Raw genomic sequence first — 27,215 nt, 5'->3', positions numbered from 1 at the left:
GGAGTGTTTTATCTTTTAGCGATTAATAATAAATATAAAAGGTAAATATACCTTTTATCTTTCAAATCAATGAACCTGGTTTAAATAAACATATATACCTAGGTATATATTTATATACTAAACATACCTAGAAGGTATATTTATTAGAAGATAAAAGGTATATTTATTAAAAGAAAGAAATGACATGTCTTATGTGTATTTTAAGGAGACTAGAAGTTCATTTTAAATGTTTCCTTTTGAGTATGTAGAACATGCCTTTCCTTACAATCTTATTCTCCATAAAAATCTTCCTTTGCAGAATCAGAGAGTAAAAAGGAAAACAGTTGCTCAACTTGATTCTGACTTATGATAGATTTTAAGTTTAGAGGATTCTGAGTTAGAGAGGGTTATCTAAATGAGCCTTTTACAAATACATTAAGGACCACAATACCCAGTTGGTATAATCCAGGCTTTTGTATGCAAACCTGCCCTGTTAGTCCTAGAATTCATTACTCCCATACTCAAATCTTAATTATTACTACATAATTACTCCCAATAAACTACATAGGGCTGAAAGTCCACTGAGATCTCATCACCTTCATAAGTGGTGAAATTTAAAACAAACCACTAGTGAGGCAGTGGATTTTACAATAAATCCTTTACTTATTGAACATGTTGCTCCAGTAAGTAATTTTTTATACTCTCATCATTATAGAATTTATTTTTACCACTGTTGGCATGAAAAACAAATAATTTCTATATGTGTTAAATTTTGGCTAAATATGTAAAATGTGTTCCAATTCCAAATTCTTTTTTAAAAATATTCTATAGCACTAAGTGCCTTTGTATAATAGAGACTGAATACGTATTTTTAAATGACTAATGTTTTAAAATGCTTACTTTTAAAAAAAATTATAACTCCCAGCATTGTTTTATTGTACAAGTAAGCAAAACTAAGTAATTCAACTTTGAATTTTGTTCCTATATAAATCAGTAACTATTCCCTTTATAAATAGATACATTATAGAATCCAGAAGAAAAAAGCAGAATGAAAGCTTACTTTGGGTCTTTGCCTCAATTTTCCTACCTATGTAACTTGGATACAAATCTCTCCCCTGTCTAGTTCACAGAGTTTTTGTGAGTCACGAATGAGATAATAATAATAGCAAAAACTTCTATATCACATACTATGTGCTGGACATTGTGTGAACATTGTTTTATCTTTATAATAAGCCCATTACACAGTTATTATTATTTCCATTTTACAGATAAGGAAACTGATAAACAGAGGAGTTCAATAAGTTGCCAAAGGCCACATAAATATAAAATAGTAAGCCAGGATTTTGAATCAGACTGTAGAAACACCATACTATGTACAGAAATGTGTTTAACAAACTTGAAGACACTATATGCATTTTAATTATTGTTATTATTCAATCATTCATAATTCTAGGATGGATGATTTTATGGGGCAAGGTGTAGTTCTTTCACAATCTATAAAAAAATGCCTGACAGATGCTGCTACAGCTGCAATGTTAAATCTCACTTAATTCTATGGAATGTGAATAATTGATTTACAAAAAAAATTGACCCCTCACTGTTTTAAAAGCATTGTCACAGTAAGTAGTTGCTTGAATGAATGAATTGCAGCTTGTTATGAGCCTTTACTTACGATTTAAACGTCTTAAAACCAAGTATGAATGTGCATTTAGTAATAAGATAGAGACAATTACATATATACATATATGTCATGTGAAAGCTTGAAGCTTGGCAAAATACATCACCAAGAGAATCAGGGTTGCATTAGAAAACGTTTGGTCTAGAATATATACAATTATATAGAAAATAAACTCCCAAGCCTCGTATTTCTCTTGACAAGAATAGCTAGCTTTTACTTAACTCTGATAATTTACATGGCATTGCACAAAATAGTTACATATTTTTGTATAACTTAGCAAGACATTGGCTTAACTGTGCCTTCACTATATCTGTAAAGACTTTTTACAAATGTTATAAATCACTCATTAAGAAAATGTGTCTTTTGTTTCCTGATTTTCTCTTATGAGAAGTAGAATAGTTACTATGTTTAGGTTTGGTTTACAGTTAGTTAAGACCTGAATAGAAAATCAAATACCACATGTTTTCACACTGATGAGAACACATGGACACATAGAGGGAAACAACACACACTGGGGTCTATCAGAGGGTGGAGGGTGGGAGGAGGGAAAGAATCAGGAAAAATAACTAATGGGTACGAGGTTTAATACTTGGGTGACAAAATAATCTGTACAACAACCCCCCATGACACAAGTTTATCTATGTAATATACCTGCACATGTACCCATGAACTTAAAATAAAAGTTTAAAAAAAAGAAGCTTAAATCTTCATAGAGAGACCCTGTCTTCAGTTTTGTGTTTTCTCTTAGCTTACTGTAACCCTCTTACGGATCTTCCTAAGTACACAAAATCCTTTCAAATTAGTTTTTCCCAGAAATCATTCTGGCAAAATGTTTTTTCTTAGGTGAATTATCTAGAATAGAGAATGACCTTCATTATTCCACTCTGCTGATGTAGTCCTGACCCGAGTTGACTACCTTCCTGGTACAGCCAGGAATAGGCACCAAAATTTTCCAGTCTAATTGGTCCCTCTGTGAGGGCTCACAACCCATTATTTCCCAATGCAAAATGCTGCCTTTATTTACACGAAATATGAAAAAAGTTGTTGTAATATCACTTGGATCTCTTTTTATTTTTTAACCTCAAATAATTTTTTGGGGTGAGTACACTTAAAATCTGCTTTCTTAGCAATTTTCAAAGTGTACAGGCCATTATTATTAACTATAGTCACTATGCTGTACAATAGGCTGCTTGATCTTACTTCTCCTGTCTAACTGAAATTTTGGATCCTTTTACCAACATATCGCAATCCTCACCCTTACAGCCCTAGTACATGGTAACCATCATTTTACTCTCTGCTTCTATGAGTTCAACTTTTTAAGATTCCACATATAGTGAAATCATGTGGTTTTTGTCTTTTGGTGCTTAGTTTTCACTTAACAGAATGTTCTCTAGGTTCATCTGTCTTGTCATAAATGACAAAATTTCCTTCTTTTTAAAAGCCAGATAGTATTTCATTGTGTGTATATACTACATGTTCTTTATCCATTCATCCATTGACGGACATTTTTGTTGACTCCATATCTTCGCTATTGTGAATAATGCTGCAGTGAACATGGGAGTATAGATTTCTCTTCAACACTTTGATTTTACATCCTTTGGATATATAGCCAGTAATGGGGTTGTTGGATCATTTTGTAATTCTATTTTTATTTTTTGGGAGAAATGTCCATACTGTCTTCTATAATGGCTGTACTAATTTACAACCCTATCAACAGTGTGCAAGTGCTCCCTTTTCTCCACATCCTCACCAGCACTTGTTATTTTCTGTTTTTTCATTTTTTGTTTTTGTTTTAGTAATAGCCATCCTAACAAGTATGAGGTAATAACTCATTGTGGTTTTAATTTGCATTTCTCTGATGGCTAGAGATCTTGAACCTTTTTTTCATATACCTGTTGGCCATTTGTATGTTTTTTTTTTTGAAAATGTCTATTTAGGGCCTTTTCCCACTTTTAAATTTGGTTATTGTTTCCTAACTACTAAATAAAATTCCTTTTGTATTTTGAATATTAACCCCTTATCAGATGTATGGTTTGCAAATATTTTCTCCCATTTTATAAGTTATTTCTTTGCTGTGTTGACTGTTGCCTGTGCAGAAGCTTTTTAGTTTGATGTAATCCCATTTGTCTATTTATACTTTTGTTGCCCTTGCCACTGGGATCATATTCAAAAAATTATTAACCAGACCAATGTCACTGAGCTTTTCCCCTATGTATTCTTCTAGTAGTTTTATAGTTTTAGGTTTTCAATGCAAGTTTTTAATTCATTTTGAGTTAATTTTTTGTATGGTGTAAAATAAAAGGCTAATCTCATTCTTCTAAATCTTTATATCCAGTTTTCTCAACACTATTTATTGAAGAGACTATTGTTTCCCCATTGTGTATTCTTGACATCTTTGTTGAAAATCAATTGACCATCAATGTGTGGATTTATTTCTGGATTCTTCATTTGATTACATTGGTTTATATGTTTATATGCCAATATCATGCTTTTTTGATTACTATAGCTTTGTAGTGTATTTGGAAATCAAGTAGTGTGAAACCTTCAGTTTTCTTTTTGCTCAATTTTTTTTTTTTTTGGTTGTTTATTTTTTGTGTGTTTCCATATGACTTCTAGGATTTTTTGTATTTCTTTGAAAAATGTTATTAGAATTATAATAGGGATTGCACTGAATCTGTAGATCACTTTGCATAGTATGAATATTTTAATCAGATTAATTCTTCCAAACCATGAATACAGGATATTTTTCTATTTATTTGTGTTTCCTTTAACTTCTTTCATCAATGCTTCATCATTTTCAGTGTAAGATCTTTCACCTCCTTGGTTAAATTTATTCCTAAGTATTTTTTTTTTTGTAGCTGTTTTAAATGTGATTGTTTTCTTGATTTCTTTTTTTATATAGTTTGTTGTTAATGTATAAAAGCAGAACTGGTTTATTTTTATTTTTAATTTTATTTTATTTTTCTCTCTTTCATTTCTGATTGAAACAACTGATTTTTTATGTTGATTTTGAAAATACTACTTTTACTACTTTTCTGCATGTGCTTATTCTAACAGGTTTCCTTGTGGAATCTTTAGGTTTTTCTAAATATAAGATCATGTTGTTGCAAACAGAGACCATTTAACTTCTTTCTTTCCAATTTGATTGCCTTTTATTTCTTTCTCTTGCTTAATTGCTCTGGTTAGGACTTCCAGTACTATGTTGACTAGTAGTGGCAAGAGCAGGCATCCTTGTTCTCTTCCTGATCTTAGAGGATGGCTTTTCTCTTTTCCCATTGCGTATGTTGTTAGCTGTGGATTTGTGGTAGATGGCCTTTATTGTGTTGAAGTACATTTCTTCTATACCTAATTTGTTGTAGGCCTTACCATGAAAGGATGTTTAATTTTCTCAAGTGTTTTTTCTGTCTTTTGAGATGGTCATATGGTTTTTGTCTTTCATTCTGTTAAGGTGATGTATCACATTTATTAATTTGTGTATGTTGAAACATCCTTGCATCCCAGGTATAAATTCCACTTGATCATGGTAAATGATCTTTTGAATGTGCTGTTGAATTCAGTTTGCCAGCATTTTGTTGAGGATTTTTGTATCTATATTCATGAAAGTTATTAACTTGTAATTTTCTTCTCTTGTAGTGTCTTCGTCTGGCTTTGGTATCAGGGCAATGCTGGCTTTGTAAAATGTGTTTACAAATATTCGTTTTTCTTCAGTTTTTTGGAAGAGTTTGAGAAGAATTGGTATTAGTTCTTTAAATGTTCTGTGGAATTAATAGTGAAGCCGTCAGGTCCTGGGCTTTTCTGTGATGGAAGACTTTTTATTACTGGTTCTTTCACTCACGTCAGTGAGAAGAGACCACCAAACAGGCTTTGTTTGAGCAACAAGGCTATTTATTTCACCTGGGTGCAGGTGGGTTGAGTCCGAAAAGAGAGTCAGCAAAGGGAGATGGGGTGGGGCCGCTTTATAAGATTTGGGTGGGTAGTGGAAAATTCCAGTCAAAGGGGGTTGTTTTCTGGAGGGCAGGGGTGGGGGTCACAAGGTACCCAGTGGGGGAGCTTTTGAGCCAGGATGAGTCAGGAGAAGGAATTTCACAAGGTAATGTCATCAGTTAAGGCAGGAACAGGCCATTTTCCCTTCTTTTGTGATTCTTCATTTACTTCAGGTCATCTGGATGTATACTTGCAGGTCACAGAGGATATGATGGCTTAGCTTGGGCTCAGAGGTCTGACAGATTCAATATCCTTTCTCATTATTGGGCTGTTCAGGTTTTCTGTTTTTTCATGAGTCGGTCTTGGTAAGTTGTATGTACCCAGAAATTTATGCATTTCTTCTAGGTTATCTAATTTGTTGTTGTATAATTCATAGTAATCTCTTATGATCCTTTGCATTTATGTGGTGTCGATTATAAGGTTTTCTCTTCTGAGTTTTCTTTTTCTTAGCATCCTATTCTCATTTATGGATGCAATACCTATTTAAATCTATATATCTTGCCTCATAGGAGACAGTCATGGTTTAGAGTTATTTTCATGGCATAGCTATTAATTGCTCATTGTTATCATTCTTTAAATTTTCTCGGGTAGGATGATAAATTACATGATCACTTTACTCTGAAGTTATTGATGATTTTTTAAAAAGTTCTCTTCTGTCTTGAACTATTTCTATTATTTCAGAGTGACATTTTCAGTTATTATTAACCTTATCTGTGGTACCAATAGCCATGCCAGTTTTCTCGGTTTTCAGACCACTTGTGTAATTTTTTTTAGAGATAGATGACTATTTTTCTTTTTTTTTCTTTTTAATGGTGGTAATTTCCTGGCCATCTTGTATTCTGTGTCTGTGGGTGGAGTGAGGAGCAATTGTTTCATATACAGATCTTTAATGTCTCCCTTTTTTAGTTCCAGTTTTTGTTCTTCTTCTCTGCCTTATCTGCCAACTCCAGCCCGGAACGTCTCCTAGGTTCTGCTGGGCAAATTGACTTCATCCTCTTTCATAAACTTCAAAATTTTTTGCATGCTGTTTTTGGATGGTGGAAATTTGCTAAAAATATTTATGTACTGATGGAAGCCCCTCTCTATGCTCTTTGCTGTTATGAGTTTATGCTTTTTTCCCCTTTACTATTCTTTTTTTTGTGAGGTGTCAGGAGGGAGGATATATGCTTAATCAAACATCTTGAATAGGAAAATAGTTGTACCTTTTTTTTTTTTTTTTTGAGACAGAGTCTTGCTCTGTTGCTCAGGCTGGGGTGCAGTGGTGTGATCTCAGCTCACTGCCAACCTCCTCCTCCTGAGTTTAAGCAATTCTTCTGCCTCAGCCTCCCGAGTAGCTGGGATTACAGGTGCCCGCCACCATACCCAGCTAATTTTTGTATTTTCAGTAGAGATGGGGTTTCACCATGTTGGCCAGGGTGGTCTCAAACTCCTGACCTAGGTGATCCACCCGCCTTAGCCTCCCAAAGTGCTGGGATTACAGGTGTGAGCCACTGCGACCTTTATTTTCTTTTATAATTAGTATAATGATGCCTTCTCTATTTATTTTTCTGGCAGAGGTTTCTGGTTGAACACCAGTATTCTTTCTCCTTCATTTGTAATTGATCCCACTCCCCATTTTTATCTGGGCACATGTCAAACTGGAATAATCCTAGCCTGTCATGCAACTAGATGTGGCCATGTAACGAAGTTCTGGATAATGGGATATATGTGGAAGGGTCTTGTAGCAGCTGGAACTGTTCTTAAGAAATAGTAAGAGTGTGCCCTTGTCCTCTTTACTACTTCTCCACCCTTCTGTCTGGACCATAGGTTTCACTTTCTTGGGCCATGAAGTTAGGGCTACATAAAGAGCCTATGTTTCTGGCACCACGGGATCCAATTCCTGTCCTGGACCACTCATCTAGACTATTAGAGGGCAGAGAAATTTTGTTCTGCTTAGAGCAATGTTATATTCAGTTTTCCTTCACTACAGCCAAACCAAACCTAACTAATACAACCTTAAAAGATAAGGGTAGAAGTGGTTTGTAAACTATAAAGGGGTACTCAAATGTCAGATATTATCATACCTTACTCCAGATTCGATTTTGAGCTCTGCCTCTGAACTGGCTACTTTTCAACTTTCAAATCTTTTTATCACCAACAGCTGGATTAAAGTAGAATAAAATATATTCATCTATTAAATGATTATGTAGTTGTTAGTTCTTTAAAATAATCTCAGAACCACAAAAGTAAATAAAAAGTGTTAGAATATTTCAGTACATTAATCTCCCTAATAAGGATCTTATAAAAGTAGGAAAAACACCCCTAAAAGTCAGTAGGAAAAATCTTCCAAGGATATGAAACTGAAGACAAAATGCAAATGGTCCTTAAATATATGAAAAGGTGCTCAACTTCACTGGCAACAAGTTAAATGCAAATGAAAAATCACCCTACAATATAATTTCTCACCTATCAGATTAGCAAAAATCCAAAAGTTTGACACTGTTCTCTGTTGATGAGACTGAGAAAGCAGACATCCTCACACACTGTTGGCGAGAATGCAAAATGGTATTTCTCGACGATGGGGGAATTTGACAATAGCTGCCAAAATTCTGAAAGCATTTATCCGTTTACCTAGCAATTCTACTTCTGGGAATCTATTGTACATTTCAGGCATATGTACAGGTTACTTATTACAGCAATATAATAGCAAAAAGTTGAAAACATTTCAAATATTTATTAAAGGGAGGTTTTTAAAATAAATCCCAGTACAACATACAATGGAATGTTATGTGGCAGTAAAGGAAACAATGAAGCTCTCCAAATGCTACTATGGGAAAATTCCTAGGATTTTTTTTTTTTTTTGGTGGTGGGGAACGGAGTCTTGCTCTGTCGCTCAGGCTGGATGGAGTGCAGTGGAGCGATCTCGGCTCACTGCAAGCTCCACCTCCCGGGTTTACACCATTCTCCTGCCTCAGCCTCTGGAGTAGCTGGGACTACAGGTGCCCACCACTATGCCCGGCTAATTTTTTGTATTTTTAGTAGAGACAGGGTTTCACCGTGTTAGCCAGGATGGTCTCAATCTCCTGACCTTGTGATCCACCCACCTCGGCCTCCCAAAGCGCTGGTATTACAGGCGTGAGCCACCATGCCCGACCCCTAGGATGTTTTCTATCTTGCATTTTTCAAATGATCTCTTAATATTCAGTGGTTTCTTTGGCTAGATGGAGGGAATGAGCCTTTTGTTATTCAAATATGGGCTTCCATCAAAGGCATAAGCCCAAAAGCTGATAAGCTCTAAATAAAATAATATAATTGAAACTGATAAAAAGATGTGGTCAAAATAGATGGGTGTATTACATATTACTATAAATACAGACCTTGTGATATTTCATTATATGCTTTTTAGCTTCTTCCTCTCATGAACTATTAAGAATTATCTTAAGAACTATTTTTAACATAATCCTCTACATTAGCTCTAAGTAATGGAAATTACTCAGAAGACATAGTTTCAGATCTGAAATTTATACATAATGGCTATGCACCTCTAGGCAGATTTCTTAGCCTTCTAAAAATTGAGTTTTCTCATGTATAATATAGATATGATTTCATATAACTAGGCCTTGAAACTGAGGTAATTGTGAATAAGAGAATCTTGTTTAAGCAACAACAATAAAAGCAATGAATCTTTATACAGACAAGAGAATACCGAATAAAAAAGAAAATGTAGAGACTCCTAAAATCCCATCATATAACGTACATCAACATTTTTGTTTATATCGGGTCAACCAGGCAAATTTCTGGCATGAAGACATTGGAAAAGCCATGGATGTAGTTTTGCCCAAAAGAGCCAACTATGGGCGACGATAATATCAGAGGCTCTGAGCTGCTCCTGAACTGTTGACATAGACAGGATTACAAATCTGTGCAAAATTGTGTTTTTAAAACAAGATCATTGTATATAAATTGTTTTGTGACTTCCTACTTTTATTTATTATATTATGAGCATCATCCCATGTGATTAGTCTTCTGAAGCATCTTTCATGTACCTAAATATTCTATTGTTTGTTCCATATATTTAGAACAGTACTTTTTGCTGAATATTTAGATGATTTCTATCTTTTAAAAAGTGTAAACTATGCAAAGATCAAGATCCCCGTAGATAAATCCACATTCACAAATATGATTATTTCCTTAGGATAAATTTCTAGAAATGACTTGACAATGTCAAAGAATTTGCACGTTGAAAAGATTTTTTTTGGATCCATATTGCCCTGCCCTACTGGGATCCAAAAGAAAAGGTGATTACCAGTTTATATGCCTACCAGCTATGTATGCAGAGTATGTATTTTCCACACATTTTCCCAGGACACGAATACTCTTCCTCTGTAAGTATTTGTAGCTTGATTTCATTATCGTACACATATACATACTTACATGCACATATGTGTATGATTGCATATCTAAATTTTTTCTTACAGTAAATATACTTTATCTTATAAACAAATACTAAATGAGTTTGCAAACATCTGCTCCTGATGTGTCCACTCTTAAATGTGCTTGTCTTTACTTCCCAGGTGCCTGCATGAACATCACCCACAGCCAGTGTCAGATGCTGCCCTACCACTCCACACCAACACCTCTCCTCTCAGTTGTCAGAAACATGGAAATGGAGAAGTTCCTCAAGTTTTTCACGTATCTCCATCGCCTCAGTTGCTATCAACATATCATGCTGTTTGGCTGTAGTCTCGCCTTTCCTGAGTGCATCATTGATGGCGATGACAGGTATTTGGGAACCCAAATTATTCAGTGATAAGAGTTGGTTATAGCAGAAGTATCCTAGGAGAAAAAAAAAATTATCCAAATGACTCCCTTTCATTTTGGTTGTTATTAAAGGAGTAAAAAAACCCCACATTAGTCATGGCTAGTTCTAATTCTTTGAAAATGGAAATGTTTTGAAAATCTGGAATAATTTTATTTATGGGAAAAAATTATTCACAATGTTAGATTGATGCTATCAGAGGAATACATAATAGCTGTTCCAGTGAGGATAGACAACACACTCAAAGGGGTGATAAGAGAGTTTCTTGAAGAGACTATTTATGGAGCTGTGGGCAGGGTTAAGAGAACAAGTAAGTGATAGGAGGCACCAGGATCTCATGATACGGAGATATAGTTCCACCACCCAAGATGGAAGGGGAATAACGGCCAGTAGCACCTAGAGAGAGTTGTATCTATGGGTGAAGGATCTCGGACAGGCCAGGTGCTATGACCCTAGGCAGAGGAGCATGGCCGCTGCCAACCCTTCAGTCTTGCAGTGAGAGAGAAGGAGGGATAAATACCCTGACCTCACTTACCTCCCACCCTCCCATCTGCCAGTGCCTCTCACCAAATGAAGTCATCCACAACCAGAGGACAAGGGTGCATAATTCATGTGAGCATGGTGGATGAGATCCAGAATTTCAACTAAATCTCATCAGTTCAAAAGTCCCAAATCTTATACTTTAAAGCAAGTATCAACCATACCTAGATGTTGGGTGGTTCTTCCACTCAACACTGGGAGGCAGAGCAGGGCGAGAAGGGCAAAGTGTAGACACAGAGAGAAAGACAGAGGCTCTCCAGCATGATATCAAACAGGATCAGGGAAAATTTCAATAAGTACATCAATCAAAAGTATGTCATGGAATTTTTGGAATATGAAGTATACACCTAAAAAAATTTCAAAACATGTGTTACTTATTCCCACATAACACCAATTATTTTCTGAATTAAAATGTTACAAAGTTTTGGAATAGTAATACAAGAATAAGTTTCATTTTTTCTGTGTGTTTGAATTCTTATTTATGTTAAATTGGCAGATAAAATTGCATGCATTTATTGTGTAAACATGATGTTTTGAAGTATACATACATGATGGAATGGCTAAATCTAGCTGATTAACAAATACATCACCTCACATTGTACCATTTTTGTGGTAAGAACACTTTACATCCATCGCCTTAGCATTTTTTAAGAATACTACACATACACACATACATATATACACATATGTGTGTACATATATATACAGACACATACATATATGTATGTGTGTATATATGTGTGTATACATGTGTATATATACATTCATATGTGTACATATGTGTGTATATATGTACATATTTGTCTATATATACATACAGACTTAGAGACGGGGTCTTGCTGTATTGTCCAGGCTGGCCTCAAGCTCCTGGGCTCAAGCAATCCTCCTGCTTCAGCCTCCCAAGTAGCTGGGAGTGTAGCCACACACCACTATGACCACCTAAGAATACAATATATTTATCAATAACTATAGTCACCATGCTATATAAAAGATCTCTTTAACTTATTCCCCCTAGGTAACTGTAATTTTGTGTCATTTGACCAACATTTCCCCAATCTTCACCCTTGAAATTCCCTAGCCTCTTTTAACCTTTATTCTACTATTTCAATTAGATCAAATTTTAAATATTTTATACATAAATGAGATCCTGTGGTATTTGTCTTTCTGTGCCTGACTTACTCCGCTTAACAAAGTGTCCTCCAGGTTGATCCATGTTCTGGCAAATAACAGGATTTTTTCTTTTTTATGGCTGAATAGTATTCCATTGTATGTGTGTGTGTGTGTGTGTGTGTGTGTGTGTGTGTGAATGTATCACATTTTCTTCATGCATTCATTGGTTAATGGATACTTAGGTTGATTCCATATATTGACTATTGTTCCATTGTCTCTCTCTCCCCCGCCTTCCTATTCTGGGAGACACAGTAATATTCAAATTAGGCCAATTAACAACTCTACAATGGCCTCTAAGTGTTCAGGTGAAGGGAAGAGTGGCATATCTCTCACTTTAAATGAAAAGCTAGAGATGATTAAGCTTAGTGAGGAAGGCATGTTGAAAACCAAGATATGCTGAAAGCTAGGCCTCTTGCACCCAATGGTTAGCCAATTGTGAATGCAAAGCAAAAGTTCTTGTAGGCAACAAAGAACTTTTGCTTTGTAGTGCTACACCTGTGAACACACAAATGATAAGAAGGCAAAACAGCCTTATTGCTGATATGGAGAAAGTTTTTGTGGTGTGGATGGAAGATCAAAACAGCCACAACATTCTCTTAAGCCGAAGCCTAATCTAGAGCAAGATCGTAACTCTTTAATTTTGTGAAGTCTGGAAGAGGTGAGGAAGCTGGAGAAGAAAAGTTTGATGCTAGCAGAGATTGGTTCATGAGATTTAAGGAAAGAAACCATCACCATGACATAAATGTGCAAGATGATGTAACAAGTGTTCATTTAGAAGCTGCAGCAAGTCATCTAGAAGATTTAGCTAAGATCATTGATAAAGATGGCTACACTAAACAACAGATTTTCAGTTTAGGCAAAACAGCTTTCTACTGGAAGAAGATGCCATCTAGGACTTTGCTAGCTAGAGAAGTCAGTGCCTGGCTTTAAAACTTCAAAGAGGGACTGACTCTCTTGTTAAGGTCTAATTCAGCTGGTGACTGTAAGTTGAAGCCAATGATCTTTTGCTGTTCCCAGAATCCTAAGGCCATTAACAAGTATGCTAAATCTACTCTATTCATACTCTATAAGTGTAACAGAAAAGCCTGGATGACAGCACACCTGTTTACTGATAGACCAATGGAATGGAATCGAGGTCCAATAAATAAATCCATGTCTTCACAGCAAACTGGTTTTTGACAAAGGTGCCAAGAACACTCAATGGAGAAAGGACAGTCATTTCATGCAATGGAGAAAAGACAGTCAATAAAGGGCAATAGGGAAACTGCTTTCTGATTATTTTGAAGCCCACTTTTGACACCTACTGCTCAGAAAAATACAAATTTCTTTTAAAATATTACTACTCGCTGACAGTGCACCTGGTCACCCAAGAGCTCTATGGAGATGTATGAGGAAATGAATGTTATTTTCTTGCCTGTTAACAAAATATCTCTTCTGCAGCTCATCAATCAAGGAATAATTTTGACTTTCAAGTCTTATTATTTAAGAAATACATTTCATAAGGCTGCAGCTGCCATAGATAGATTGTGATTTCTCTAATGGATCTGGGCAAAGAAAATTGAAAACCTTTAGAGAATAATTTACCATTCTAGATTCCATTAAAAATGCTTGTGATGCATGACAGGAGGTGAAAACATTAACATTAACAGGAATTTGGAAGAACTTGATTCTAACACTCATGGATGACTTTGAGGGATTCAAGACTTTAGTGGAGAAAGTAACTGCAGAGGTTGTGAAAATAGCAAGAGAACTATAATTAAAAGTGGAGCCTGAAGATGTTACTGAATTGCTACAAGCTCATGATCAAACTTGAATGGATGAGTAGCTTTTTATGGATGAACAAAGAAAGTGATTTCTTGAGATTAAATCTATTCCTGGTGTAGATGCTGTGAACGTTGTTGAAATGACAACAAAAGATTTTGAATATTACATAAACTTATTTGATAAAGCAGTGGTGGGATTTGAGGTTTTGATTTGCATTGCCCTAATAATTAGTGATGTTTAACACTTTTTCGTATACCTATTGGCCATTTATATGTCTTCTTTTGAGGAATGTCTCTTCAGGTTTTTTTTTTTTTTTTTTTGCCCATTTTATCATCAGGTGGTTTGTTTTCTTGCTACTGAGGTGTTTGAGTTCCTTATGTATTTTGGATATTAACCCTTTATCAGATGTATAGCTTGCAAATATTTTCTCCCATTCCATAGGTTGTCTCTTCACTCTGTTATTTCCTTTGCTGTGCAGAAGTTTTAGTTTGATGACATCTCATTTGTCTACTTTTGCTTTTGATGCTTGATCTTTTGGGATCATTTCCCAAAAATCATTAACCAGGCTATAGGTTCCCCCTATGTTTTCTTTTAGTAGTTTCATAGTTTGGGCCCTTACATTTAAGTCTTTAACCTATTTTGAGTTCATTTTTGCATATCCTATGCAATAAGAGTCTAATTTCATTCTTCTGCATGTTGATAGGCAGTTTCCCCAATGCCATTTATTGACTGTCTCTTCTCCATTGCATGAAATGACTGTCCTTTCTCCATTGTGTGTTCTTGGCATGTTTGTCAAAAACTAGCTTGCTGTAAAGGCATAGATTTATTTATTGGATCTCAATTCCATTCCATTGGTCTATTCGACTGTTTTTATACCAATACCATACTGTTTCAGTTACTATGTGTATTATTCCAGTCTCACACTGCTATAAAGGACTGCACGAGACTGGGTAATTTATAAATGAAGGAGGTTTAATTGACTCACAGTTCTGCATGTCTGGGAAGGCCTCAGGAAACATAATGGTAGAAGGGGAAGCAAACACATCCTTCTTCACATGATGGCAGGAGGAGAAGTTCCGAGCGAAACGGGGAAAAACCCCTTATAAAACCATCAGATTTCATGAGAACTCACTCACTATCACAAGAACAGCAACATGGGGGTAACTGCCCCCATGATTCAATTACCTTCCACTGGATGCTTCCTATGACAAATGGGGATTATGGAAACTACAATTCAAGATGAGATTTAAGTGGGGACACAGCCAAACCATATCACTATGTTTTGTAGTATATTTTGAAGTTAGGTAGTATGATGCCTCTAGCTTTGTTTTTTTGATCAAGCTTGTTTTGGCTATTTTGTCTTTTGTGGTTCCATGCAAATTTGGAGATTGTATTTTCTGTTTATGTGAAAAATGTCATTGGTATTTTCATAGGAATTGCATTGACTCTAGATCACTTGGGTAGTATGGACATATTAACAATATGAATTCTTCCAACCATGAACATCCATATCTTTCCACTCATTTGTGCCTTCTTCAGTATTTTTCAATGTTTATAGTTATAAGTGTAGAGATCTTTCACTTCCTTGTTTATTCTAAAGTGTTTTTCGTAGCTATTGTAAGCAGGATTGGGTTTTTAAAATACATTTTTCAAGCTGGGTGTGGTGGCTCACGCCTGTAATTCCAGCACTTTGGGAGACCAAGGTGGGCAGATCATGAGGTTAGGAGATTGAGACCATCTGGCAAACATGGTGAAACCCCGTCTCTACTAAAAATACAAAAAATTAGCCGGGCACGGTGGCACGTGCCTGTAGTCCCAGCTACTTGGGAGGCTGAGGCAGGAGAATGGCATGAACCTGGGAGGCGGAGCTTGCAGTGAGCTGAGATCGCACCACTGCACTTCAGCCTGGATGACAGAGTGAGACTGTCTCAAATATATATATATATATTATATATATAATACATACATATATATTTTTTTCAGTTTTCTGTGTGTGTATAGTACTACTGATTTTTTCATTTATTTTTGTATTCGGCTACTTTACTGTATTTGTTTATAGATCTAACAGATTTTGTGTGTGTGTGTGTGTGTGTGTGTGTGTGTGTGTGTGCATGTGTAGTCTTTAGGGCTTTCTTTAAGGTTTTCTATATATGTAAGGTCAGTGTTTTCTGCAAACAGGGACAAGTTAACTTCTTTCTTTCCGGTTTGGATGGCTTTTATTTCCTTCTCTTGCCTAATTGCTCTGACCAGGATTTCTAGTGCTATGTTGTATAAAAGTAATGAGAGTGGGTATCCTTGTCTTATTTCAGATCTTACAGGAAAACTTTTAAATTTTGTCTATTGAGTATGATGTTAACAGCTTTATTATGTTGAGGTACTTTCCTTCTAAACCTAATTTGTTGAGTATTTTTATCATGAATAAATGTTGAATTTTGTCAAATGCTTTTCCTGCATCTGTTGAGGTGATCATATGTTTTTGTCCTTCATTCTGTTAATGTGATGTATTATGTTTATTGATTTGGTTATGTTGGGCCACCCTTTCATACCTGTGATGAATCCCATTTGATCATGGTGAATGATCTTTTTAATGTGCGTTTGAGCTTTGTTTGATAATATTTTGCTGAGGATTTTTGCATCAATGTTCATTAGGGATATTGGCCTGCAGTTTTTTGTTTGTTTGGTTTTTGTTTGTTTGTTTTTGTCTTGCTTTTATCTGGTTTTGGTGTCAGAATAATGAGTTTGGAAGCATTCTCTCCTATTCAATTTTTTGGAAGAGTTTAAGAAGAGTTGGTATTAGCTCTTCTTTAAATGTTTCATAGAATTTAGCAGTGAAGCCATCAGGTCCTGGGCTTTTCTTTGATGGGAGACTTTTATTACTAATTCAATCTCCATACTCCTTATTAGTCTGTTAATGTTTTCTGCTTCTTCATAATTTAATCTTGGTGGGTTGTACATGTCAAAGAGTCTACTCATTTCTTCTAGGTTATCTAATTCATTGGCATATAATTGTCATACTAGTCTTCATGGTCCTTTGTATTTCTGTGGCATCAGTTGTAATGTCCCCTTTGAATTGCATTTTGAAGTGCAAATAAATTCCATGTTATTTGTACTGATTTAATTAATGTATAAAATATTCCCAAAATAGGGAAAAAGCATTTATTATTTTAAATGGAAAAAGCCTGCATTGCTATAGTGTTGAGGTAGGATAAAAACAGTAGATTCTGAATCGCAGAAGTAACTAAAGAACTGTTACCCAGTGGCATTCAGGAAAATGTTTTGTTGTAAACTATCAGTTGCAGGTGTTTTCACAGTATGAAGAGAGAGAAGAGCTGTTAGGCTTTTCCCATGAATGAAGATATGGGGTGCTAGTGAAGAGGCCCTTTATGTTCCTAGACTGCAGTAGTATAATACTGTGGTTGTGAGCGTATCCTAGGGCTGCCATAGCAAATGACTACAAAATCTGGGTGGCTTAAACACAGACATTTATTCTCTTCCAGCTTTGGAGACTTGAATTCCAAAGTCTAGCAAGGCCATCCCCTTCTTCTGGGGCTCCAGAAAGAATTCATTTCCTTCCTTTGCCAGCTTCTGGTGGTTTCAGATATTCTTTGACTTATGGCCAAATCGCTCTTGCCTTTGTCTTCGCCTTCACATGGTGTTCTCCTCTGTATGTCTATGTCTTCTCCTCTTTTGTCTCTCATATAGACACTTGTCATTGAATTTAGTGGCCACCCATACAATCCAAGATGACATCTTCATCTCAAGATTCTTATTACATCCACAAAGACCTTTTTTCCAAATACGATAATATTCACAGGTTCCAGGAGTTAGGACATGAACATATTTTTGGGAGACCAGCATTCAACACACAGTAGTGGTTGAGAAAGCAAGCTCTGAAGGCAAATGCAGCAGCTCCCTCTTATGTGATATGGATATAGTAGTGGTATTTACTTTACAAAGTTAGTATGAGGATTAAGTAATAAAACATGCTTGGAACAGTGCCTGGCTCTTACAAAGAGACGTCATCAACAGTTATAAAATACTGGATTGAAAAGGACAGGTAGTACTAGTGAAATATGAAGGTTATTCATTAATAATTATTAACTAATTATAAGGTATTAATTACTATGAAAATATTAATTTATTAATATTCATTAATTATTAATGAATGAGCATTCCTGACATATTCTAAGTATTACTTATTAATTATAATATTAATTATCAGTTACTTATTTATTAATATTAATTATTAATAGAATAAGTATTGCTAACATATGGTAAATATTCTAAGTATTGAAAGGTTGCAAAGAATGTAGAATACTATATGGATTAAAACAAAACTAGGTAGACTACATAGGGCTTCTGGAGCTAGATGTCAGTTCCATTTCTGCTTAATTTTTCATAATTTCACTTACATCTCTGCTTTAATTTCTCTATAGGCTCTTGTATACACATAAATAAGATAATAAAATAAAGTTCATTCAGCTTCCAGGAGTCTCTAAATTCATTTCGATCATTATCCTGATTGTAATTCAATCTCTACTTGAATATTGTAAATTTTTACTTAAGCTACTTACAATTTTCAGGGCACTTTTAGGTACAATTTGCTTTTCCCCTGACCTGATAAGTGTGCTAATACGGTAATTTTTTACTTTCTATTTTAATGGAAAATGATATCCATTATTATATTAATTTTCAAGTATCCTTTGGGGACTTATTTTATTTTTTATTATTGCATTTATTATTATTATTTTTTGAGGCAGAGTCTCGCTGTCTTGCTAAGGCTGGTGTGTAGCAGTGCGATCTTGGCTCACTGCAACCTCCACCTCCTAGGTTCAAGCAATTCTCCCTGCCTCAGCCTCCTGAGTAGCTGGAATTACAGGCACCCACCACCGTGCCTGGCTAATTTTTGTATTTTTAGTAGAGATGAGGTTTCACCACAATGTCCAGGCTTGTCTCGAATTCCTGACCTCAAGTGATCCACCCGCCTCAGCCTCCCAAAGTGATGGGATTACAGCTGTGAGCCACCACTCCTGGCTCTGCATTTATTATTATATTTAATTTTATAATTGCACTTTCAGACCAATGCTTCTTGCTGTCACTTAGTGTATGTGTGGGATCTGCAAGCTAAATTTAATAAGCAAAGTGAGTTCAGAGAAGTAAAATGTATTATAAAAATAATTCTAATGTCAAATATAGTTTTCTTTTATATTTCATTATTTTGGATCATTCATCATACTAATTTCCTCTGCTAACCAAACAATGAAGATTTGCTTGTGTTTCATCCTAGAGACAATACCCACTTAATACTATTTAAAACTTAATTTAAAAGTATTATAATGGTATGTGTAAATGTTATAATTTTTAACCTGATTCCTTTGAGACCTCAGATTCTCATCAACTATAGTGTATGTTATAACAATGAGCTTTGACAGTTTCTCCTTTAGACTGTGTCTGCTTTTAATAAATGTTCATACCATGTACTGCAAAACAGGCTAATTGAAATGGAGGAGACCCAGCAGATTGTCTCCAGCTTGCTTATATGTTCCAATACATTGCAGATATATTCCATGCTCCTGAAATGAGATTTTAACTTTAAGAATTTGATGTGTCAGTTATTTATTTTTCCCTCTGACATACTGATTGGCCACTAGGTCCTAAACAAATATTCTTAATATCTAGAGCAATTATATAAAAAATTTACGTAGCAACATGACTGAGATTAAAAATTTCACCTGAAGCATGGGAACTACATGTTTTCCATCGTGTACTCAGTTTTCCATAGTATACTATAGTTTTCTTTAGTGTACTTAATCCTTGTATGTTTTCAGTGAGAACTAAATGAGTTTCCTCAAATGAGCTTCTTGAAAAACACCATACTGTTACCCAAATTTTATATTATGTGTGTTCACTGAAGATTAAAGAATTTCATCTGGCAACTGCAGAGAATGCGCTTGAAAGTTTGGGGGCAGATTACATTTGATTCAAAGCATAGCTCTGTCCATTGCCAGTTTTAAGTCCCTACCATAGTTTCTGAAGCCCTTTTTGCTTCTCTAGTGTCATAGACCTGGCTCCAGTTGCAGTGACCTTCCTTTCTACCTCTCAAAAATGCCAACCTCTTTCTAGCTTCCTTTGCGTATAATGTTCCTTTTACCTGGTAGCATCTTTCTCCTCACACTAAGCCCTCTTTTCAGAAGACATCTCTGCAGAGAAATCTCTGATCATATTCAATAGGGCCTGTTATCTTTCACCATGGCACAGTTATATCCCCTTTTGCATGTTTATTGCCTTTCTTACTTTATAAGCTCCACAGTGGCAGAGAACTTGTTGACTTTGCACACCATTGTATACCCATTGTTCAGAACACTGCCCAGCACATAGCAGGTGCTCATTAAATATTTAAGAAAAGGAATAAATGAACTCTTCAATCAGGGAATCCTCCTAAATGTCTAGGTTAATGAGAGTTCAAAATATGTTGACTGTAGTTGTACTACACTTTTTGTATAATTTATATGTTCCTAAAATTTTTGCATAAATCAAATTTTGTATATATTTTAAAGGAATTGAAACTTTAAGGTGACTTGGATAATATTTCCAGAGATAATTTAGCTTCTTTCTGAAGCTCCTGAGCTTCTCTTTTTAAAATCAGGCAACACTGATGATCTGGTTGGCAGAATAACCAGCTAAAAGATGTTACATTAACTCTCACTTCTCCATCACTGTTAAAATCCTGGACCTAATGGATAAGGAATCACTAGATTGTGCCTGAAGACTGGCTTGGCGGCTCTGTGCTTCTTCTTAATATTAACTCATATGTACTCTGTTAAAAAGACTTTCTAATTAAAAATTTTAGCATTAAAGTTTATATAAAGAACAGAAAGAAAACAACAATAAAATGTCTAATGTCTAGAGGATACTGACGAGAATAGCGATTGAGAATCTGTTCATGTGAAGAATTCTTGAGGGAACTGGGAGTGTGAACCTCTGAGGGCGTACCATGGCCATTCTCAAATGTTTCTGGGCCATGAGATGGAAGGCGGAGCATACTTTTTCTGTGTTTTTCCACAGGGCAAACATATTAATAGAACTAGTAATTGAAAGTCATTGAGGAGTAAATTCCTACTTAGCTAAAGGAAGAATTTTGTGGATAATAAACTTGTGTAAATATAGAATTGTCATCTCAGGAAATGGTGAGTTTGCTACTACTGGAGGTATTTAAACCAACTGATGAGAACTTACTGGAGACCCTAGGGTAAGGAATCCAGCATCCTAAGGTTAATTGGTTTTTCATTGGGTTGAGAGGCAGGTCCATTTACAGTGGCCCAAGGCACTGATGAATAAGGAACTCTAAAAACTCATGAAACAAGATGAAGAAAATTAAATTTGGCATAGGTTTTCTCAAAAACACTCTTATGTTTGCTTTGAAATACTAATCAGAGAATCTTCTTGAAGGTTTTGGGGGGCATGGTGTTGACATATGATGGATCATATCCAGTAGCAACAACTGGCCACCTAACTGCCTTCAGAAAGAATGGGCCAAGTTAACTGCAGGACTTCTGGTTTACTAAGTTGAGTTTGCAAATTGGGACCCTGCTACCTAAAGTCCTGTTTCTCTTCAGTGCAAATCTCAGTTTCTCACCCGAATAAATATTAAACAACTATTTAAAGGGTATCACCCTGGGAAGGAGCTAGGTCATCTGCTTGACCCCTCTGTGTCTTAGGTGGATTGGTCTTTGCTTAAACAGTTCATGGTAGAAAATAGAATTTCAGGCTCTAGGTGTTAAGTTACATATATCCCAAATTGTTTCACATTTGGGAATAAATGGAAACATTAAGGAATTAAATATTTTCATATTTATAGTTTTTTAAAATGTATATAGATCAGTAGTCAAGCAAAAAGAATGAGCATTGTTGCTGTTACCAAAGAAATATTCTGAAAGTCATCTGCTGCTTACTTTCCTGAATTTATCTGCTAACTTGGAAACAGCAGTCAGGTACATGAGTTCTGGCAACCTGGCTGTTTAGGTGGCTGGTTGTAGCAAAGTTCCCTTTTCAACATCATACAACACTGGTGACTTAGTTGCTTTTTTGGCATTATATATAAAATATGAAGTGATAGATGAGGTTTCATTTTATGAGCCAAAATGGCTCAAAGCATAGGTAAGATACTGTCATATAATTCTGATTACTTTCATTTTACAAAGATGTAAAGCTAGAGAATCAGGCCATGACAGATAAAATATATCTAAAAATGCCTTGTCATGTTACTGACAGTGTCACAAGCACACACATTTCATCAAGCTCTGTGCAGTACCTTTCTTCTCAATAATTCATTGGTATTATGTGTTGGGGGAAGTCAGGGACCCCAAATGGAGGGACCAGCTGGAGCTGTGGCAGAGAAACATAAATTGTGAAGATATCATTGACATTTATCAGTTCCCAAATAATACTCTCATAATTTCTTATGCCTATTTTACTTTTATCTCTTAATCCTGTTATCTTCTTAAGCTGAGAATGTACGTCACCTCAGGACCACTATTGTAAAAATTGATTGTAAAACATGTGTTTGAATAATATGAAATCAGTGCACTTTGAAAAAGTGCGATTTTCAGGGAACAAGGGAAGATAACCATAATGTCTGACTGCCTGTAGGGTCAGGCAGAATAGAGTCATATTTTTCTTCTTGCAGAGAGCCTATAAATGGATGTGCAAATAGGAGAGATATCGCTGAATTCTTTTCCCATCAAGGAATATGAATAATTAATACCCTGGGGAAGGAATGCATTCCTGGGGGGAGGTCTATAAATGGCCGTTCTGGGAGTGTCTGTCTTATGTGGTTGGGATAAGGACTGAAATACGCCCTGGTCTCCTGCAGTACCCCCAGGCTTTTTAGGGTGGGGAAAAGATCCCGTCCTGGTAAAATTGAGGTCAGACCAGTTTTCCGCTCTCGAAACCTGTTTCCTGTTGTTTAAGATGCCTATCAAGACAGTATGTGCACAGCTGAACATAGACCCTCATCAGTAATTCTAATTTTGCCCTTTGCCTTGTGATCTTTGCTTTGCCCTTTGCCTTGTGATCTTTATTGCCCTTTAAAGCATGTGATCTTTGTGACCTACTCCCTGTTTGTACACCCCCTCCCCTTTTAAAGTCCTTAATAAAAACCTGCTGGTTTTGCAGCTCAGGGGGACATCACGGACCTACAGATATGTGATGTCACCCCTGGAGGCCCAGCTGTAAAATTCCTCTCTTTGTACTCTTTCTCTTTATTTCTTAGACCAGCTGACTCTTAGGGAAAATAGAAAGAACCTACGTTGAAATGTTGGGGGTGGGTTCACCTGATAATTATGTGGCTCTGATTAGAATCTATAAATAATACTTGTTATTCAATTCATTTGAATATCCATATTTATGGCACCATTTTATAATGTGTAAAAAAAATCAAAACAACTGCAAAATAATTAAACAGTTGCACATTTCTTCTGTGATCTGTTAATCTCTCATCACCTGGGCCCTGGTAAGTATGCCAGATATTAATGAGAATCAGGAATGTGTTGGTTAAAAGAGAATGGAATTTTATATTCTCTTTCAGAGTGGCTGTGTCATTTTTACATTATTCATGCCCATCTTAATTCAAACTGTGTTTATCTGTTAGTATTTTCTAAGTTTCTCTATTTTAAGAGTGACACACTACTATTGACATAACAAACAAGACCCTCAGTCTGTGTAGGCTTTTCATTTATAACACTTTTACTGACATTTAACTATTACATGGGCATTATTTAAAGGTTGAATAGTGCGTGTAGAACCTGCTGACCTGAAGTGGAGGGGACCTCGTGGGCAGGTAGTGTGAGCTTTTGTATACCCCATTAAGTTGGGAGTTAAGTTCCCCTCCCAACTTCGCTACTGACAGCTTTATCTCAGACAGGAATCACCTCTGCATGTGATTCATTTACTTATTCAACAGATAATTATGGAGTGCTGACTGTGCACAGCAGGGATAGAGCTGCAAATGAAATAAACAGATATCCTTGGCTTCACGGAGCTTATGTCATGTCGGTGAGAGATAGGCAGTAAGCAAATAAATAGACAGATAATAAATATTCATTTAGCAGATAGTGATAAGTGCAATGAAAATATCAAAGCAGGGGAATGGAGAGCTTTGGGAGGGTGGGAATATGGTGATAAGAGGTGCAATTTTAGGCAATGTTGCTCAGGAAAACTTACTGCAAACTTACATTTGATCCATGAGGATCTGGAAGTCTGGGAGGTGAGGGAGAGCCAGATATACTGAGCATCATGTCATAATTGATTGAAGTGGGAAAAGAGGTCATGATGGGATCAGTACTGCAAGCAGTTACTGTTGCCAAGGTAAGGAGTATTAGTGGCGGGGGGGTGCTGATGTAAGGGAGGGATAGAGGGTCTTACTAGGAACTAGCTCTATCTCAGCTCCTGGTATCAGTTTATTCAACAAAGATACCTGGAAAATTATCAATTTATTCCTTTAGCAAACACTTATTGGTGCCTATAATGTGCCAGGCACACTGCTAGATGCTGGGTTATGGAAATGAATAAAACATACTACTGTCTTCAAGGGACTCAGCATAATAGAGGACCAGACATAAACACAATTAAATTGCTGTAAAATGTGATCAGTTTACAAGGCGTGGAGCTAACACAGAGAAAGGAGAGGAATTCATTTTATCTGGCATTATTAGGGAAGGCTACTAGCAGGGAGGAGGTAACTGCTGAAATTAATTTTGGAGGAAGAAGAAAAATATACCATGTAAACAAGGTGGGGGAAAAAGGCAATTCAGGTGGAGTGACAGCCAGATCTACCGTATATTAGAGAGAGTACAGCTGGCTTAATTTTTCTAGAAAATACAATGGGAGAGAAGGGAAAATGGATTGGAAGGATTTTTAGGAAGTAATATTGGCAGTATTTAGTGATTATTTGCATATGAATGGCTAAGTTGACTGGAAGGCAAAGGCTTTTGGGCTTGGAGACTTAGATAGATGGTATTACAACCAAAAAAATAATGCATATGCAGTCAAATGCTCTACCCCTGAGCTATACTCCCCGACAAAATAATGTATATGAAGGAGGAGTGGTAGAAGTAGTGGAGAAGGAGTTAATATTGAGATCATTTCTTATGTTGATTCAAGAAGTTCATGGCAGTAATTTTCTTTTGAGTGGAAATGAAAACAACTTTCCTTCTGTAGCAGATAACATGATTTAGACTTTATTCAGTGGTGTGCTGGTAAATTGGATCCCTGAGAAAGAAAAAAACAAACCAACAACAAAACCATTATTTATAGAATCTGCTGATTCTTGTGGTGTAAACACTCCTACCAGATGTCAAGCTAATCATAGTTTATCTGCTCACACGCCACTGTGTTTCATCCCTTGACAAGTATTTGCTGAGCTTTCACTAGGTGCAAGGCATGCAGCTTTGTGCTGGCTGTTTCTTATTTACTTCTCCATATCTACTTTCCACTCTCTTCCATCCTAACTCTTTCCAGGAGAGGCCGCTTTAACAGTGGCTACTTTCTAGTTTCCTGTTGGATTCACAATGGAAGCCACCAGCATGAGATCAGAGTGTGGGAGGATAGGCAGTTTGGGTAGTGATCCCCTGGTTGTCTTTCTGCCAGGTTACATGGGTTGACTGCAGCCCACTCACTGGAAGAGGCCACAACCCTTATCAAGCAGCCTTCCCCATACAACTATCTCCAAGTTCCAGAAAATTCTCTTTCCCTTGTCTCTTAAACCTAGGGTGCTAACAGCTCCCTGCAGCAGCCTACTGTACTACCCCGTGTTGGTTTATCTAAACCCTGCCTGTACCTTTTCCTTCTGTAGGAGATCAGAGCCCTTTCATTAAACACTCTGCGGTGAACCTGCTTTAGTGGCTCACCTCTTTCCTGGTAAGATCATGACTCTTACAAATGAAGAAAAACAATGACACACTCCTGGATTTTAGAGTCAGACCAATGTGACCAAAAAATACCCCAACTGCTTCCATTACTTATCTTCTGATGGGAGACAATGACATGTAAAAATTCCCTTGCACTAAATTCCATCCCCACATTTAGTGAAGTAGAAACCAAAGAAGCCTCTTTCCTGCTTCTCTCATACCCCACTAAGCCTAACCTTTTATATGGTCTCTTGAGGTCACAGAATATGCTGACATAGGAAGCCAGTGCTGTTCGCTTATCATAGAGAGAACAAGCCATCTATTATTATTTGGGTTTTCCAGTAGTGTTGTCGTTTGTTGATTTATGTTCCTGTGTTATCTGTTGCTCATGGATTGTGCAAGGACGTCAGATAGGCAAGATATTTGGGAGCACTGGGATGGAGTCACAGTATTTGGCTATGAAATCTGTTTAGGCTTCAATTTCCTCATAATGCAAAAGGAGAAAATGGGAGTAGATTATCTTGGAAGATCCTTCCAGCATTAACATTCTCTTCACGACTAAGTAAGTTCTGCAACTCTGGGAGCTGCTTGTGACTGATTTTGTGAGTATTTTTCACTGAACAGCTCAGCATAACAAAGACAAATTTAGGAGTGTATTTTTAAAAAGATTATTGTGTGAGTCTTGTCAATGAATAGGACATCAAACTCAGTAGCATGCCTTTGACAATGTGATATGTCAAGAAAAGTGTGTTAGTTATATATTGCAAACTGCCATAAACCTATCAGCTGAAAGAAATACACTTACATTATTACACAGTTGCTGTTGGTCAGAAATCTGGGAGTGGCCCAGCCAGGTCCTCTGCTTTAGGGTCTGTCATATAGGTGAAATAAAGATATTGGCAGGGTTGGGGTCTTATCTGAAGGCTTGACTTGGGAAGGATCAACTTCCAAGCTCATGTGATTCTTGGAAGAACTTAGCTCATGTGATTCTTGGGAGAACTTCAGTTCCTTAAAGGCTTTGGTTGGGGGGTCTTAGTTCCTAGCTGTCTATTAGCCAGAGTCAACCTTCAGGTCCTTGCCATGTGGGTCTCCTCAATATGACATGTTGCTTCATCAAAGCCAGTAAGGGAAAGAGTCTGTTAGCAAGACAGAAGTCATAATCTTATGTTGACTAATGATGAAATTGACATTCCATTACCTTCCGTTGATTGGGAGCAAATCACTCAGGCAACCTACATGCCAGAGGAGGGGATTAAACAGGGCATGAATACCAGGAAGCAGAGATCATTGGGGCCATCTTAAAGTCCACCTGTCACAAAGATTCTGTTTTGTTTTTTTTTTCTCCCTCATGAAAAAAGAGTTTTAAATTCTGAGTTATCCTAATGTATTTAAAGAT

General features: G+C 36.3%; 1 protein-coding gene across 16 annotated transcripts in view; it reads left to right on the top strand.

Moving 5' to 3' along the window:
* The window catches only part of CORIN (corin, serine peptidase), a 264,257-nt gene that overhangs the window by 81,703 nt on the left and 155,339 nt on the right, over positions 1-27,215 (top strand). For all 16 annotated transcript variants that reach the window (XR_012434810.1, XR_012434811.1, XR_012434809.1 and 13 more), the window contains exon 4: positions 10,195-10,402. Coding sequence is in view for 11 of the 16 variants with exons in the window: in XM_045392336.3 (XP_045248271.2) it covers positions 10,195-10,402 (208 nt within the window). In the remaining 5 variants the exon portion in view is untranslated. The remainder of the gene's footprint in view (positions 1-10,194; positions 10,403-27,215) is intronic.

The sequence above is a fragment of the Macaca fascicularis genome, chromosome 5 (assembly GCF_037993035.2).
Source record: "Macaca fascicularis isolate 582-1 chromosome 5, T2T-MFA8v1.1".
NCBI lineage: Eukaryota > Metazoa > Chordata > Mammalia > Primates > Cercopithecidae > Macaca > Macaca fascicularis.
This window is presented reverse-complemented; position numbering and strand designations above follow the sequence as displayed.